This window comes from Macrotis lagotis, chromosome 1 (assembly GCF_037893015.1).
Source record: "Macrotis lagotis isolate mMagLag1 chromosome 1, bilby.v1.9.chrom.fasta, whole genome shotgun sequence".
Lineage (NCBI taxonomy): Eukaryota > Metazoa > Chordata > Mammalia > Peramelemorphia > Peramelidae > Macrotis > Macrotis lagotis.
In genome coordinates this window covers 732,509,893-732,529,040 of record NC_133658.1, presented here as the reverse complement: position 1 = coordinate 732,529,040, position 19,148 = coordinate 732,509,893, and the positions used below count along the sequence as shown (strand labels likewise).

The 19,148-nt window shown below is 35.1% G+C and overlaps 1 protein-coding gene across 2 annotated transcripts in view; it reads right to left on the bottom strand.

Moving 5' to 3' along the window:
• Positions 1-3,074: 3,074 nt before the first annotated feature.
• The window catches only part of LNX2 (ligand of numb-protein X 2), a 92,154-nt gene continuing 76,080 nt past the window's right edge, over positions 3,075-19,148 (bottom strand). For both annotated transcript variants that reach the window (XM_074216151.1, XM_074216152.1), the window contains exons 8-10: positions 11,469-11,700; positions 7,210-7,368; positions 3,075-5,339 (exon numbers count right to left, since the gene is read on the bottom strand). In XM_074216151.1, the coding sequence (XP_074072252.1) occupies positions 5,204-5,339; positions 7,210-7,368; positions 11,469-11,700 (527 nt within the window). In that variant the 3' untranslated portion in view covers positions 3,075-5,203. The remainder of the gene's footprint in view (positions 5,340-7,209; positions 7,369-11,468; positions 11,701-19,148) is intronic.

The window sequence follows — 19,148 nt, the reverse complement described above, 5'->3', positions numbered from 1 at the left end:
GGGTTTTTTTTTTTTTTTGCAAGGCAAATGGAGTTAAGTGACTTGCTAGGTAATTATTAAGTGTCTGAGACCAGATTTGAACTGACTCCAGGGTCGGTGCTTTATCCACTGCGCCACCTAGCTGCCCCTTGATTATACATTATTAAAGGCTATTATTCTAGGTAGTGAAATAAAGTGTCAGATCTGGAGTCAGGAAGACTGGAGTTCAAATCTAGTCTCGGATTTGTAACTGTGGGCAAGTCATTTAACCCTGTGTGTCTCAGTTTCCTCATCATCAAACAAAACAAATTTCCACATGGGTCTGTATGTGTTTCATTCTTCAAGTCCATCCTGTCAAGAAGCAAGTAGCAGCTCCATTGTAGGGAGTCTGGAATTATGGTGGGTCATTGCCTTCATCTGAGTTTTTAAGTCTTTCAATGCTGTTCGTTTTCATAATTAAAATAAAAAAGTATAAATTGTGCTTTCCTTGCTATTTAAGTAAATCATTAATTTTGTTAACCATTAGGTCCATGAGTTCTCAATTCATTCCAATCCTGAACTTCAATCAAGAGATTCACCTTCTAAATAGAACTCAAACTCTAGTAAAACCATACTACTCACTATTCTTTAGTCATCTTCCATGTGAATTTATTCATTATACATCTCATAGTAATAGGTACTCTGACATGGTGGGTTTCCTGTTACTTGAAGACCTATGACTAACAGAAAGGGTTTTTTGAAAAGGGGGGGGGTGGGCAAATAAGTATGACAGTGATTTTTGAGTTGAAAAGAGGCTTATTAATAAGCACATAGAAATGCTACAAAAATTCTTTCCAGCAAATAAAACACTGCTGTTACAATAGCTAGGAAGCCACCTTCCTAATCAAAGGTGTTCCATCCATTTGCATTGAGGGATTCTTTTCCCTTGGACCCTTTTGAACATGTCTGCAATGAAAGCTGTAAGAGGAAAAACCAATGTAAAAACATCAGCCTGGGAGGTCAGATCTAGATCCTAGTCCTAGCTCTGCCACCAATTAGTCACATAATTTGAGGTACAGAACATTTTTCTAATTTCATTTGTAAAATCAGGTGGTAGGAATGAGGGAATCTCTAAAATCCTTCCCAAGGTGAGATCTACAGTGATAACCCTTCTGGGTAATTTCACTGACTCTTATCTACAGGACTTTATAAAATGAAGGATAGCTGTCCTGATCCATCCATTCAGCTTGTCTACTTTGGGAACAAAGAAGACATTAAGTTCTTCAAGCTCCTAGGTAGAAACTGATCTTTCAGACTGTGGCTTAATAGGTGGGTGGTAACTTTAACCACAACCTCATGTTCCACATTCTATATGGTCTTTGTGACTCTCCAACTACCATGCAATGTCACATAAGAGTTTGTAGTGGTATTTCAATTTCTTATAGCTCATATCATAATACCAGGCAAGGAACACATCAGGTGGAAAGTGGAAAAGTTTTTTTCAGGGACGTGCCTCCAAAATTACTCTGTATCAGTTAAGGAAGCAAAATTGACAGGCCAGTCAAAGATAAGATTTATTTGAAAGGAATCCTACTGACACAAAGGCCAAAAAAACCCAACCCAGATAATTACTGTCAATTGAATTGATTTTTGCTTCAAATAAATCCTGGGAAAAGATTCAGATTACATTGTATTAAAACATTTCAATAATTTTTAGTGCTTAATTTTACTCTTTATTCAATTGTACTTGAATTAAATTCAAGTTAAGCCTTGTAGTATACTTTCTCTAATAAAAGATTGTTTTATAAAATTTAGTGTTACAAGGTCTCTAAAACCCATGATTTTACCCATATTGATGGTTCCTTCATTAAGCTTGTCACTGGGTCATACACAAGACTTTCTGGCCTAAGAAGACCTAGTTGGGGCTGTTCAGCTGCTATAGCATTTGAAAAATATACCATCTTCTCCATGCTTTGAAAAGGAAACACTTAGTAGGACTTTGGTGAAGATGAATGCCATTAGCATTTTTGAAATGTGAAATTAAAAACTCTGAGCAGGTCCGGGATCAAAATCCTTACCATAACACAGAGGGTTTAAAGAATTTTCTTCATGCATTCTGACTTCATTTACTGATGCAGATGTTACTTCTATGACTAGGTAGGAGCTGCTATTTTGGTAAGGGACCTCTGCACTTCATTGGGCTGGTTATGTTATATGGGCTATCTCTATTCTGAGTTTAGAGTTGATCTTTTATTACAAGACATTAAATAAGTGGATGCATTATAGATGATGGGTACCACTGACCACAACCTAATATTGGTAGGAAACATACTTTTTAAGAAAACAAAAAGCAAAAATGCTGGATTTGGGTAAATCCAGGCTTGAGTCAGAATTACAACTGTGAGGTGGCTGGCTAGGGCAAAGTACGTGTAGTTTGTGTGGTCTTGGATCAAAATTATACCCCACATAGCAATTAAACTTATAACCTTAACCTTACTAACAACAATCCTAAACAACTGAGTTCATCAGCCACATGTAATCTAATGCTAAATCAGTTTTTACAAAGACAGTAAGCATTTATTATTAAGTGCCTAGGTTGTGTCAGGCATTACACCAAGCACTAAGGATACAAATAAGAAAAGAGAAAGACAGTTCCTATTCTCAAGGAGTTCACAATCTAATGACAGAAAGAACTATATACAACCAAGCTATATGTAGGATAAGTAGGAGGAAATAATTAAAACAGAGAAGGTGCCAGAATTAAGAGAACTTTTTTGTAGAAGATGGAATTTTAGTTGGGATGTAAAGGAAGCCAATAGGCAAAGATGAGAAGAGACAGCACCCCCAAATATGGGGGAAATCCGGAGAAAATGACTTAAGCCAAGAGATTTTCTGTAACATTCTCTTCCAGACTTAATCACTGTTTGCCTCAGGGGATTAAATTAAAAAAGGGATGAAATTTACAACTATGTATACATTAAAAAAATCAAATATGAAAATACATAAAATAAAAAAATTAGATTATCCATGCCTCTTGTTTTCTTCACTAATGAAAATAATTTAGGAGTTGTTCATTTCTCAAAATGAAAATATTTTCCTGAAAGTATCTTTTGTTAAATAAGAGACACATGCTACTATTATGAGCAAGATAACTTTTATTTCCATCCTTAGTGAAAATCACACCATTATTTAAGAACATTTGAAAAATCTTGAAATAATTTAAACTGAAGGCACAGAAGAACAAACAAAATTATCTAACTATAAGATCTTGAAGGGAAAGGATATTTTCAATGATAAGAATAAATTATGAACAAGTTTCCATCACCAAACATCATTCTGACCAAAAGCTACAGCATTTTGCAAGAATATCTACTGTGCAAGCCAGATTATACTCCTTATGATTAAAAAATGCTGAAAAATACTTTTTTTTTAAAAGAGACAAAAGACTACACCACCTAATTCACCTGTAGCATTTTACATCTGGTGAAGCTTAAGTCAAGATACTGGCAACTACCCCAAGAGATGACCTATTTTTATAAAATGTTTAAAAACTGTAAGGTAGATTAGAAAATTCTATTTTGGGAAGCAGGAGGAAACTTGTTGCATGTTAAATAGAATATCAAAGTATTTCACTATCAGATTGCTTAAAAAGCCAATAATCATGCAACAGTAATATACTGTATGGGGGACAATCCATCGTTTCCTGGATGTGTGTTGACCAGGGCCACTATAGAGATGAATGAGATAATGGCAATTATTGCAGCCTTACTGGCTACTAACAGATAAAAAAAAAAAAATATTTCAAAAGGAACTAGAATAATCAGTGGCATGCTACAGATAGCTTATACCCCAGCAATGAAACTGATAAACTTGAAAATAAAGTTCATGCTTCACAATGTACTGAAGTACTTTTTAAATACATTCTCTGATAATTATACCATTTGTTACAATACAGAGGTCACTTGTAAAGTAGCTCAGGTTCTGAACTAGGCTTCTAATTGAAATTCTTTTTCAAGTATGTATAACATTAACAATGTACAGATTGTTCCAACTTAGCACAGCATTTTATATATTTCTTCAAAGGATATCTATGCTTCATAAATGAAAAAAGTTAATTGTATTTTTACAGTCAGTTTAAAAAAGATTAATGAAATAAGTTTCTGGTTCAATATTTCAAAGATTTTAATAATAAAAAACACAACAATTCTGGTACATGGCAGATCTCTCTGGTCTTTTTTATTATTTAATTTGTCAGTTAAATGAATAAGTAATGGAAAAACCTTACTCAGGATTCAATTAGATTAAAATGAAATGGTCTCTTTCACTTAACTGTGGCATATGCTTTTATTACAATGTAGTTTTTCTCCTTAAGAAAGTTCCAACTGGGTAAATTATTTAAGTCACAAAAATGTCTTTCAGAAGATTACTGAAAACTAATATAAAAACTAGAAATGATTATAGCAAAGATGATTTCATCAAAAATTTTCTATGTAATAAATCTTTGAGAAGAAAGTAACCTATCAAAGGTTTTTTTTACTTAAATGCAACTTCTGCTAGCAACTAAACTTATACTTATTTGTTAATTTCTTTTGTACTAGAGACCATACTATTCCCTATTATTTTCTACTATTCCAATATTGCACATTATAAAAACTCTTTAGTATTATTAGGCCTGTGACTTCTTCATTCTGAACACCAACAGACTGAAGAAGAAATAAGTGGGACTAGAAATCCACTTAATGAATAAGACAGGTCTTTGAAATGTTGGCACCAATAAAATTCGGAATTGGGTGTTGACAAAAATTAAGGTTATGTTCCTTCACAATACTGATTCTGACAAATGACAGGGCATCTATATTTTGTTAAGCATAACTGATATTAGTCTTTACCATAAAGGATAAATAGCTTATTTTTACAATTTAATTTTTAAAATAGCAAAGAGAAACCAAAAATCATAATACAACTGGCTCTGTCCTAATCAAGGAAGGTTTCATTCACAATTATAAGCCACAATCTAACATTTAAGAGTGTGAAATTTTAGAAAACAAAACCTAAATATCAGTGGAACTAATGTCCCTTTAAATTAAAATAATAAATGAAAATCATCCAAATTAGTAGTTTGGGTTTTGCTTATCACCAGCTGTGACAGTGACTTAGGGGGAAAAAAAAAATCAAATACAAAGCAAAGTTTTTCTTTAGAAATTCTGAGAATGGAAGATTCCTGAAGTAGAATTGTCATATATCTCTATACGAGGCTTCCAGGCCAACAAATAACTGTCAGAGTCACCTTGTTCCTTTGTTCCTTTAACATGGGAACGAGTGCTGAATGACTCATGCCCAGAGTAGATAGCCCATTCACAGCAATAATCATGTCACCACACCTGGATAAACAAACAAAATATACCCAATATTACTGACAGGACTTTAACATTGGACATTATTAGCCAATCATCTGATGTTTTTTTTTTATTTTTTATTTTTGCAAGGCAAATAGGGTTAAGTGGCTTGCCCAAGGCAACACAGCTAGGTAATTATTAAGTGTTTGAGACCAGATTTGAACCCAGGTACTCCTGACTCCAAGGCCGGTGCTTTATCCACTGCGCCACCTAGCTGCCCTTGATCTGTTCTTCTTTAAGGAAAAGACATATCTCAGTTGGATTGTTCAAAAAACCCCACAAATCATTTGGCTAACGTGAAAACTCTGCTTACACAGGTAAGGCATCATAGTTATATACTGTGGAAGATATAAAGAGGCATAAGATTATAGTTTCTGCTTATTTTGAAATTAGGGGAATTTTCACAAGGACTTTCCAGTTGTATAACAATGAGAATAGTATTTAGTCTGAAGACCTGGGTTCAAATTCCAACAGTGTCAACCAGTGTATTCTTGGGCAAGTCTCAACCAGTTTCTCATCTGACTCCTCAGGTTCCTTCCAGCTTTCTACAATCTTATTCCAAATATATTTGTTTATATATTCCATTGACACTGACATCCCCCACTCAAGCTCCCAAACTCTCTTTTCTAGTCTATTTCTTTAATGTGGTTGAGGCAGTCCAAAAAGTTTTTATTGAAACAATAGACAATATATTTTGTTTTGCCATTGGCTTTATTTATTAAAGCATTCAGTAATCCCATGGTGGGGGGAAGGAGGTCACATAAAATTGTACTGGGGGCCAGTGGCCACATTTTGGACAGCCCTGACAGTGTTTGCTTGCCATATCCCTACCACCTATTATTCTTCAATTCTTTGCAATTTGACTTCTGTCTACTGAAGTCTACTGAAATAACTTTCTTTGGGGGCATCTGTGACCTCCTTATTGCCAAATCCAAGAGACTTTCTTTTCAGTCCTCAAACATTCATGAAAAATTTTCCTGAGTACCTAATAATAATATTTGCCCTTCATTCTTGAAGAAGACTACGACATCAGGAAGGTGATGCTACCACAAGCATGTGAACTAGATTTGAGTGAAGGGGTACTAAGCTAGGCCACAGCCTCATCAACTGGGTCCAGTGGCCAGATATATATCAGGATAACTGGAGATGACCCTGGATGTGAGGCAATCAGGATTAAGTGACTTGACCAAGGTCACACAGCTAGTAAGTGTCAAGAGACTGGATTCCAACTCCTGTCCTCTTGATTTTAAGGCCAGTGCTCTATCCACTGCATCATCTAGCAGCACAGTGTAATCAGAATTAGCAGTGTGGAAATGACAGTTTCATTTTCTTCCCTCAAATTAAACCTTCACCTGTATCAATAGATGACCAATTAATCTTATTTATCATTTCCTAACAATATTTAGTTGTTTCATTTTATAAAAAGCAAAATCATTTATCATGAATCTGGTCCAATATTTTAAAAGTTGTTTTTAGAAAGGAACTGTTGCTACCAAAAATAAGGTATTAGAACCTAGCTTTCTCATTCATCATACCTCTTCCATGATAGATAGGGTACTAAAGAACAATTCCTGCCTCCCCTCAGAAGCAGATTCTAAGTGAGAACAATGAGGAAGCTCTTGACAGCTGTAGATTCCCAGCTAGTCACAATCTTTCAAACATCTGTTCGCACTCAGGTACTGTTTATTTTCTTCAATGTGACTAACTCTAGTCCAGTCTTGCTCACTGGACTTTTAAAAAAAAGGCCACAAGAAACTGAATCCTCTCATTTAAAGCAACTTAAACAATAACTAACACATTATAATATATCCTTTATTTTAACATTTAAAGATCTGCAACCAGTTTCTGGACTCACTTTAATCTTCCATCATAGTAAGCTGGGGTTCCAAGGACGATTGTTTTAATGAAGAAAGGTTGATTTGTGTGATTTTCTTCATATCCACCAACAATACTAAAGCCCCAACTTCCCAAGTTGCTTCTTCGTAGAACAACATCATGGAAGCTGTGAAGAACACTGTTAAATAATATGGGGAACAAATTAAATTTACAAGGATAAAATTCATGTTTAATTAAGTACATTGCATAATTCTTGTCAAAATATCTTATATTGTACTTGAAATTCATTGAAAGAAAAAAGGGGATGTCCAGTAAATATAACCTAAATGTAAGACTGTTTTAACAATCTCATTTTTAGTAAATAAACAGTATGGATTAACAGTCATTCCTCTGCCTATTTTTCCCCTCAAAATTTTTTCTCTCTGTCTCTTAAATTGGTGTTCTCACGAAGTTACTTATAATCATCTTTTATTTTTAAATGTTTCAAAAATGACCATAGAAGAGCTCTAGCAAGTCCAACTCTAAATGAGTTACAGGTAAAACAAGATACTTAAATTTTGAGAGCTGGCACCAGTGTAAAAAACACAAAAGAAGGAAATATAATAAAGGTATTAAACTCCAAATATAGAAATAATGCTATAGTTTAAAAATCAATGACAGCAAGTCCCATTATAGGGCTCCATTTTAATTTTTCAGCAATGACTCTTCTACAGAAATGCTTTAAGTCAACCTTGCAATAGAAATCTCTCAATCACTCAATTTTTTTGGGGGGGAGGGAAAATGTGAGGGGAAGGAATGAACGAAAGAGGAATAAGTCCAGAAGGAAGAAATCATTGCAACAATTTCTGCCTTTATATCATTACATATTGGAATTGTAAATTTTGAATGTGCTGTTCGGGAAAAGGGGAAATTCTTTTTCATTAATGTACTGTCAAAAAAAAATTATAGAACATTCAGTCACCATCCTCAAAAAAAAAAAAATCTCCACTCTAACAGTCCACAATTGGTCATCACCCTTTGATTGAAGACCTCCAATGAGAGGGAATGTAGTATCTCCCTGAGAAATGTATTGTACTTCTACAGGGCTCTCATTGTAACAAAGTTTCCCCTGATTTCAAGCCTTCATTGCCCTCTTTGCACTTCTATTCACTGATCTTGGTTCTGCCTTCTTTAGCTGAAGAGAACAAATCTGCTTCTTCCATGTGACAACCTTTCATATACCCGAAAATACTTATCCTGTATCCTGTTACTTGAATATTTTCTTCTCCAGGTTAAACAGATCTTTTATAACCTGACATGGCTCTTTGAAATCTTGGATACTTCTCTTGATGCTTTTCAGCTCATTAATGTCTCTCCTTATTCTTGATATCTACAGCCCTCTTAATGACCCTCAAGACCCTGTTAGTTTCTTTGGCTGCTATCTACTGACAGAATGTAGTACATGTAGCTGATTTTTGGAAGGTTTTAATTGCTGCCGAATTTCATCTTGTTACAGTTTGCACAGTTCTCTAGACTGTAGATCTTGTTAGACACTGATAGTGCATTACCTCCTAGCCCTGTGTCATCTGCCAATCTGGTGAGCAGGTTATCTCTGCCTTTATCAAAGTCCTTGATAAAAATGTTAAATAGCAGAGATCCCTGGGGCTCTCTATTGGTCACCTCTGACAGAGAATGATTGATGACTCTTCTTTGATGTTGGTTTACCAATCAATTCTAAATTCATCTGATTATATCTTTATCTAATCTAAATCTCCCCATCTAAACAGAATAAATTTAGATACTTAAAAAAAATGTTTTGCTAAAGTTGATGTAAACTATAGTTATGGAAGGCCCTTGAACCACCAGTTTAGTAACTCAAAAAAAAAGGGGGGGTAGTGACATTATTTATCGATGTGCATATATGGAGATACAGATCTATAACTATCTCAGTTTAATAAATTTAAATTTATAGCATGTAGATAAATTCAAGATCATTTGGGGAGGCACTAGAACTTAGGGGAAATTAGCAAAGATACATTCCCATGAAGAGGATGATGACTGAGATGTAGTTAAAGGAAAAGAGGGACTTTCTGAGGCAGACATAAAAATGGAGGGAGTGTATTCCAAGTATGGAGGACAGTCAGAGCAAACAAGACCTTTCAAATGTTCTTGACAGTGGCTCAAAGTCTCATCTCGTTTTTTTCAGTTACTCTTTTAGTGCCAGAGAATGTAGCTCATCTGGGCTGACAACCTGAATTCATCAAGAGCAACTAGTACTATCTTGGGTAACCCTGTGAGCTTTTTTTCCTTGTCTTTTCCAGTTCAATGGTTATTTTTGTTGGCAGAGAAGACAGAATCATAAGAAGTTAAGAATTCTTCTTCTGTGTAGGCAGTCATTTTCAACCAGTTTATGTCCCATTGCAAGTCCTTTCTCTTCTTTGATCTTAAGATAGAAATCCTTTTAACTTTTGTTTTAATAATAAAAAGGTGTTCATTGACATTGCTGACCCTACAAGGAAATATGACATTTTGATACCCTATGCCAAGTCCTTTTCATTAATTTGAATCTACCATTGTCACAGAGGGAAACTTTAAAGAAAATAGAAATGTGTGGAAACCTTATGAAGACCAATGACATTTTCACAAAAAAGGTACTTTTTGGACACATGGTCTTCAACTTCGTTTTTATAGAATGGAGAAACAGTTATGATTTCATGCACACAAAAAAGTAATCTCTCAATGTATGTGGTTTTCTAGACAGATATCTGAAAAGTACTTTACAAAACCTGAAGCCCTATGTAATGCTAGCTATTTCCATTCTCATTATTATGTGAAGCCAAAGTCTCAAACTTAAAACACTTCTGTCAAACCAGAAAATGCCTGGAGGTCTCAAGGTTATATAGATGAAAAATTCCTCACCAAATATGTTAAGACTGTTAAAAGATGAATATTTTTACCAAGCACATTAAAGAGGCAGTAGGGAGGCTATGAAGAGTTGTCAGGCTTCTGAAAGATTCCCTAGAGGATATGGATGGCTCGCACAATGCATAAATGGAATGCAAGAGCACTGCAGAAATGCACAGAATTTAGGGAGAAAAAATTCATTAACTACAAACCCCAAGTCTCAAACTTCACTATTTCTGTCAACGGCACCACTCTCAAGTTCCTAATCTCAGCAATAGCTTCAGCTCTTCACCTGCCTTCACCCCACAGATTCAATCAGTCACCTTTTTTACATTTGTACATTTATCCGATTTGATCACTAATCTCAACTCCTTCAGCTGCTGCCTGCCTCAAGCCCAAACTGCCCGCGACCTCCATTCCCCCAGAATTCCTGTAGCAGCTTCCTCACTGGGATTCTTGCTTCAAATCTCTTAAGTAGAATTAGAAGCATGCCTGATGATTGCCAAAGTTAAGTTTCTGGAAGGACTCAAGGCTAGGATTTCATTGTAGTCAGAAGTTGGAAGAAGCAGTGATTACAACCAGGCAGTAAAGCAGCATACAGTGGGGACAGAGACCAAGGAGAATGGGACTGCACATAGGCCCTAGTCTCTATGGAGATTTACCATGAACATGGGGGAATTTCCATGGAGATTCCCCCCCAGGGAACCCAAACTGCAAGTACAACTTGTCAAAGTATTTCAGAAGGTCAGAAAGGTTCCATAAATACTAAAGTATTTCTAATAGCTATTTCTGTGTTAGTAAAAAGCTGGAAACAAAGTAGATGCCTATCAAATAGCTACACAAATTGTGGTTCATGAATGTAATGAAAGAAATGACGAATAAGAAGAATTCAGAGAAGCACAAGAAAACTTAAATAACCTGATACAGAATGGAGTTAGCAGAACCAAGAGGGCAATATTCACAAAGACTGAACGATATAAATGGAAAGGAAAACTAAAAAAACCTTGAATGCTATGTAATTATATTGCCAAAAACTGAAAATGAAAACAACTTTGCCAAGGCACTGGATAATTGGTATGGATCATACTCTATACTGTCAGATTTAGTTGATATGTGAGAGAGTTTTGTTTTAATACACTATTTTTTCTCTTTTTTTTGTTATAAGACATGGCTTACTGGGTGGAATGAGATATATTTAGAAATAAAAACAAGATAATAAAAATTTTAAAACAATTTGAATTTTTCATGTCTAACAGTAATAGGATGACTCATTTCCTAGGTTTTAAAAGCTGTCATATACTATTTAAGTACTCTGAAAAAGGAATGAATTTTATATTGTCAATTAAATAAAAAATACAAGTAAAATAATCCAATAAGCAATAAAACAATTGGTACCTTGGTAGTCCAAGCCACATGATCCATGACGGTGACCAACTAGCATCATACTCATTTTCACTGATTGTACTTGGCTGCTCTTCATTAGTCTGGATCTGTTCTTCAATAATCTGGACTTCTAGTGCTTTGAGCGTGACAGCTGGGGAAGCAGCACTGGCTTTCAACACAGCAACTGCCTCACTATGACTTAAATCAGTCAAGTCAATACCATTGATGTTCAGCAATACATCACCTATTGAGAAGTACAAGCAAGAAATTGCTTAGGACACTCAGCCTAGATTTACAAAGCAATGAAGAGTGACATGGAAATTGAACAGTAAAAGTTATTTCCCATGATTGAAACCTGAAAAGTCCATTTGGTTTTTTTCTTGATATCTTTCAAACACTCCTGAGAAATTATGGTTATGCAACATTTATGTTATGGCAATAACTGTTTATTCAAAAAAGAAATACTTTTTGAATGGTGATGTAAAAGACAACATACAGTTCTACCCTTTTGTAAAAAATTTTAAGAATATTATAGAATAACAAACTTCATTAGCATATTTTAGGACAGTGAGAAAGAAATATAAGTTTTAGAAAGAATACTTAAGGATCAGTATTGGATGGTTGGTTCTTGTCCTTTATTATTATTATTATTATTATTTTTTTTTTTGCAAGGCAAATGGGGTTAAGTGGCTTGCCCAAGGCCACACAGCTAGGTAATTATTAAGTGTCTGAGACCAGATTTGAACCCAGGTACTCCTGACTCCAAGGCCGGTGCTTTATCCACTACACCACCTAGCCACCCCTTGTCCTTTATTATTAAAGAAGACTAAAATGACATTATTATGGTAGAATCAAGTTACAGTGTCTAACTGTGGCTGATCAGACCAACATGAGCCACAGGTCCGGAACAAATAGTCCATGTGAATAGCTGGGATGGGTCCATCTCACATTTCCTTTGAGCTGCTTCCATTCTGCCTTGCTCAAAGAGCACAGCGCCCTCTCTGATGAGGGTACACCTGCTGGGTGGTCCTGTGCCAATGTTTCCCATGCACAAACAATTCCAAAGTTCTTAAGAGAGACTTTCAGTGCCCCTTATTGTTTCTTCTGATCCCTCTATGAGTTTCATAAAATAGTCTTTTTTGGCAAGTGGATGAGTATAGTAAAGTAAAAGTATACTAAGCTGGCCATCAGAACTGTCTATTGATGACAAGCTGAGTGAACTTGGACAAGTTACTATCTTTAGGACTCACTGTTTTCGCTATAAATTAAAGTAACTGCATAGGATGATCTCTAAGACACCTTTCAACTCTAAAATAATTTAATTTTTTTGAAATGAATTTTTACTAAAATACATTTCATGTTTACACTTACTATCAACAGAGTTCTACAAAATTCATAAAAACTCTGAAACAATATACAGACTTACTCAAGATTGTTAGAAATACCTTTTGGTCCAAAAATAACTAAGATTTATTATTTGGGTAATCTTGCCAATGAGAAAAGAGCTTCTTTTGTTGTGTACTTGATTTGTTCAAAACCAAAAAAGGACAATGATGATTGGAATAAAGGGAGGGAGGGAAAAGATCAGTCTTGAGGGAAACACTAATATCTGTTTGGCTGTTAAGGATGACTTAATAGTTTCCAATAAAAATAAGAGAAATTGCTGATGCTATTTTTCATCCCAGTGACACTTGAAAGTATTTCAATAAATTAGTATACATTTTAGTATACATTTACTTTTCTTTATTAGGAATGTGGTAAACTGGTTAAAGAGTTAAAAAGTTAAAACTGGTTAAATAAATTTTCCATTTCTTTTCTATTTTTAGAATTTAGAGTGCTCCTCTCTCTTTGCCATGGCTCAACCTCTAGACTTATGCCTTTGATTTCATTCCCCTTTATTTTCTCTGAGAGCTTACCATCTTGATCTGTCACTTAGAGCTCTGTTGTTTGCCTATGAACATTTGGTTTTCCTTACAAATAGAACTTTCATTTCATTCCACCATGTTTCAAACTACAGTCCTAAATCTCATGCAGTTGAGTGCAGCGGACTGAATAATGCACGTAAGAGTCACTCAGAACACCTAGTTTGAGTCCTGTTTACAACACTTTATAGTTAGCAATTTTGGGAGCTTTCAGCCCAGAGTTAGAAAGAGGGTTGTACATCTGGTAAGAAAGAGATTACAAGGGCTGGGAGCCAGACCTGATGCTGTTTGGCAATCTCATCGCCCATATGCAATTCAGGAGGGTGAATGAGCAGTTCCTGGGGAGCAGCGCTTGACGGTTCTTCCAGAGCAGAGAGGAGCACTAGTTAGCACTTGTGGCTGAAGGAGAGCAGGGACCCTGGGCACATTTCCAAGGCATACACAGAGAAGCACTGGAGCCTGCAGCTGCTGGGGAACAGGGGCCCTTCCCAGGAAAAGACCAGATTTTAGATGAGGAAATCAGTGACTACACCTTTCCTCAGATCCACCACCCTGGAAGTACACAAATTTAGACACCTAGAAATAATTCTGAAAACAATAAAGTGAAGAAGCCTGAAGGTTGAGGTAGCCTGAAGTCTACAGCCCCTCCCCCCAAGTGAGCAGAGCCAAACTTTAACATAAGGCTCAATAAGGTTCAAAGTCAAGAAAAAGGCTAGAAAAACTACAATAGAACATGACCATAAAAAGATACTATGATGGCAGGGAAGATTAAGTACCAAATGTAGAAGTTAATAATGTGAAATCAACTACAAGCAAGTTTCATAGGAAAAAAAAAAAAAACGTGAGTTGGGTATAAGCCCAACAAGGATGGCTAAAAGAATTAAAGAGATAAAAGTGGTAGAGGAAAAATTGTGAAAAGAGAGTGATGGGGGCAGCTAGGTGGTATAGGGGAGAAAGCACTGGCTCTGGAGTCAGGAGTACCTGGGTTCAAATCTGGTCTCAGACACTTAATAATTGCCTAGCTGTGTGGCCTTGGGCAAGCCACTTAACTCTGTTTGCCTTGCAAAAACCTAAAAAAAAAAAAAAAAAGAGAGAAAGAGTGTGATGCAAGAAAATTATGAAAAGAGAAGTAATAGCTAGGTACAAAAGGCACAAAAAATATTGAAGATGTACCTTAAAAAACAGAATTAGCCAAATGATTTTTTAAAAAAGCATAAAACTATGCTAAAAAAATCTTAAAAATCAAAATTGGGCAAGTGGAAGTTAATGACTCCATGAGACATCAAAAAACAAAGTCAAAAGAATGAAAAAAATAGAAGAAAGCACGAAGTATCTTTTTTTAGGGTTTGTTTTTTTTTTGGCTAGGTAATTATTAAGTGTCTGAGACCGGATTTGAACCTAGATACTCCTGACTCCAGGGCTGGTGCTTTATCCACTGAGCCACCTAGACGCCCAAAACATGAAGTATCTTATTGGAAAAATAAATGACCCAGAAACAGATCAAGGAGAGATCATTTAAGAATTACTGAATCATCTGAAAAATCATGATTAAAAAGATTCTAGACATCTTATTTCAAGAAATGATCAAGGAAAAGTTCCTTGCTATCCTAGATCTAAGAGGGCAAACTATAAATTAAAAGAATCCACATTCAGCTCCTGAAATAAATTCCAAGCAGACAACTCCCACAAGGATTACACCCAGAGCTCCCAGGTCAAGGAGAAAATGTTGCAACCAGCAAGAAAGAAAATGATTCAGATATCAAGGAACCAGTGAGGATCAGTAAAGATTTAGTTAAGATTAACAAGTTCCATGTAAATGGAGAAAAGGGCTTGGAATATAATATGATGAAAGGCAAAAAAGCTAGGATTACAATCAAGAACATAACCAACTCAGAAAAACCAAATATAATCCTTTAGGGGAAAAAGTAGACATGTAATGGAAAAAGAGTACTTTTAAGCGAACCTGATGAACCAGAATTAAATAGAAAAATATGACATTCAATCACAAAACTGAAGTGTAGTCTAAATAGGTAAACATAATAATCATAAAGGACTTAGTAAGATTTAATTGTTTTCTTCCTATATGGGGAAAAAAGATACAAGTAACTCCTAATGACTTTATCATTATTAGGGAATTAGGAGGAGTATACATATACAGAATGCACAATATTAGTCTATTACATTGGGATGATCTCAAAAGAAGATGAAGGTGGGAGAAAGAGGGAGACCTTGATAGAATAGAGAGAAGGAAGAAATTATCTCATTTAAAAGAAACACGAAAAGAAAAGTTTTACAGTAAAAGGGGAAAACGGGGGGGTGGGGTGGGTTAGTGGGCAACACTTGAACTTCACTCTCATTGAAACTGGTTCAAATAAAGAATGAATACACACACACATATACACACTCAGTTGGTATTGAAATCAGCTTCAGACCTACACTTCCTTCTCATATTCCTTATAAGGGAAGGGGGTGGTAAAAGGGAGTGTAGATTAAAGGAAGCAACACAGATTTTGAGAAGAAAGAGTAAAAATTGAGAGAGAGAGAGAGAGAGAGAGAGAGAGAGAGAGAGAGAGAGAGAGGATAAATGGAAGAAAACAGTAGTCATAACCATGTAACCATGAATGTGACTGGCATAAATGCATAAGTGTATCTTTTTTTTTTAGAACAACTAGACAACAGTCATAAAAAGTTTTCTAAAAACTGTTACTGATTAGAGGAGTGAAAATTAAGACATGTGAGGTATGATCTCATACCTAATTGGCTGATATGATAGAAAAAGAAAAATGACAAATATTGGATGGGATGGAAAAATTGGTACAATACTGCACCATTAAGAGAGCTGTAAATTGATCCAACCATTCTGGCAAACAATTTGGAACTGTGTCCAAAGGACTTTAAAACTGCATACTCTTTGACTAATAATACCACTACTAGGCCTGTATCCCAAAGAGATCAAAGAAAAAGGACCTATATGTACAAAAGTATTCATGGTAGTTTTTTTTTTTTAGTGCCAAAGAATTGTAAATTGATTCCCCATCAATCTCAATTTATTAAATGAATATGATGAAATATTATTGTGCTGTAAGAAATCTTCAGCAGGATGGTTTCAGAGAAACCTGGTAAGACCTATATGAACTGATGCTGAGTGAAGTGAGCAGAACATGGAGAACAATATTATACCAATGAACTACCTTGAAAAACACAGTTACAATGACCAAGATAATGGTCTAAGAAAGTTCCAAAGGATTCATGATGGAAAAAAATACTATTTCCTGAGAGAGAACTGATGAACTGAGTACAAACTGAAGCATAATTTTTCATGCCTTTTTTGTGTGACATGAATAATGTGGAAATGTTTCACATGACTCTGAAAGTATGAATGATATAATATGCTTGCCTTCGGTTAAGTGAGGGGCTAGAGGGAGTAAGAGGTTTTGGAATTCAAATAAAAAAAGGTCTTAAAGAAAAGAAGTCTTAGTAGTAGTGTCATCTTGAGCAAATAATTTCTCCATGGTTTTTATCTTGTATCTAAAAACAGGGAAGAGGAAGATGGGAAAGTAGCTTGGAATTAGATTTCTAAAGAGTCTTTCTAGAGTTAACTGGAAAATTAATCCAATGATACGTTTATCAATCTATGTAGTTGGGGGGTTGAGAGGAGAAGGTACAGATGAGAGGTTTTTGGTCATGCTCAGCCCCCTAAATGGAAATATCTGAAGACTGTGAAATTGGCTGACTCTCCAAAAACATGTAATCATTTGGAATACTATTTAATATTGTTTTACTTTAAGGTATGTCATTGTTTTTCAGTTGTTTCAGTCATGTCTGACTCTCCATGACCCCATTTGGGATTTTTTTTTGGCAAAAATAGTGGAATGCTTTGCCATTTCCTTTTCCATCTCACTTTATAGAAGAGGAACTGAGGCAAGTTCAGTAAGTGACTGAAGCCATATTTGAACTCAGGTCCTCCTGAATCCAGAGCCAGTGCCCTATTCACTGTGCCACCCAGCTGTCCCTACTTTAAGGTTTACAAAGTACTTTAAATATATTCTCTCACTTGATTTTCATATCTCTTTGAGATAAGTGTTATTATCACCATTTTACAAATGAAGAAACTGGGGCAGATCAATTCCATCACCAAAGAGAATCTGTGAGTCATCTTTCCATTAGAATACACTTTCTTCTTCTGGTTTTATTTACACCAAGAATGTTAAGCTTTATTATGAGTAGTTTAAGATTTATATGATTTAGTTATTTCACTGGTAGGTCTACTTTCTAGTCACTGGATTTGTAACTAACATTTAGGGTACAGTTAAATTAATGTTTAAAGATAGTCTAAGAAGTCTTGTGAACCTTGGTACCTTTAATGTCCTATGTATGTGGATATGATAGAGAAGTCTAAAAGCAGTGTAGCTAGTGGAAAACGGAAGACCAAACAAAAGTTTAGTTTTTATTTTTATTTATTTTGGGGGAGGTAATTGGGGTAAGTGATTTGTCCAGGGTCACAAAGCTAGTCAGTGTCTGACGCTGACTATGAACTCACGTTTTCCTGATTCCAGCACCAATATTCTATCCACAACATTACCCCAAAATAAGCTTTAATTGGTATTTTCTCTTTCTTATATAAATGTCCTATATATCCCTTTCCTTTCTCCTCCCCTTCTCCAAGAGTAATCTAAAATTTCTGCATATTTAAAGAGAAAAAGTCAGTACAACCAATCCAACACATTGAAAAAGCACAAAAACGTGTTCACAAAGAGGTAGTACTAGTGGTGATATCTTCTCATATCATCTCTTCATTCAAGTTCCACTTGATTTTTATAATTTTGTCATACTTTTTACTTTGAAGGTTGTCTTGCTAAATATATTTTTATTACATCATATTCATTTTTTGCATATTTGTATTTTTATACTCTAATAATATGGTAAATTTTTGTAAAGGTAAAATGCAAAAATGAGAATAGGTATTAGTCCTATTCCTATTTAACTTTCATAAAAAAAGTCCATCATATCTAATGTTTGTAGAATTCTATTCAGATCTTTTTTTGTTCAGACTTATTTAATTCTGAGGTTCTCTCACTAGTATAGTCTTATATGCCTACTTTCCAAGGAAATGCAAGACTAGAAAAATCTCATTATTCTGCAAAATGGAATCTGCCTAGCACTCACACTCATTATAAACTTCTGACTCTGACTGACGGGTGGGGCCCATGGGTCCCAGGGCTTCCATTTAAGAAAAGGGATTTGCTTAATCCTTCATTTCCCTATAGCTACACTGTTTTTGGATTTCTTTATCATTTCCACTTGTTGGGTACCTTCTCTCTAACCTCAGCTTATTTTTTATATATGCCATATTCCCTGACCAAATTGTAGCTCATTAAGAACAGGGATTTTTTTATTCAAATTTTTTTTTTTTAAAAATATGGTCCTCCCCAAAAAATCATTTAATTTTTCCTTTAAAAATTTAGATGCTATGCCATGTGGATTATTAATGTTTAGAACTGATAACAGTTCTATGATCCAGTCCATTACTTTAACTGGTTGCATTCTTCTGCCTCAAATGTGTTTTTGTAAAAAATATAATGTTGGATTCTGGTTTCTAATTCATTCTGCTAACCTTTTCAGTTTTATGGGTGAGTTCATCCCATTCATTCTCAGAAAGATTTTTAATTGTGTATTTCCCCTCCATTCCGATTTTGTTTTCCTACTGTCTCCTGCCTCCCATAAACAAGTTCTTAAACTATTTTAATAAATAAAGAAAAAAATCTGTTTC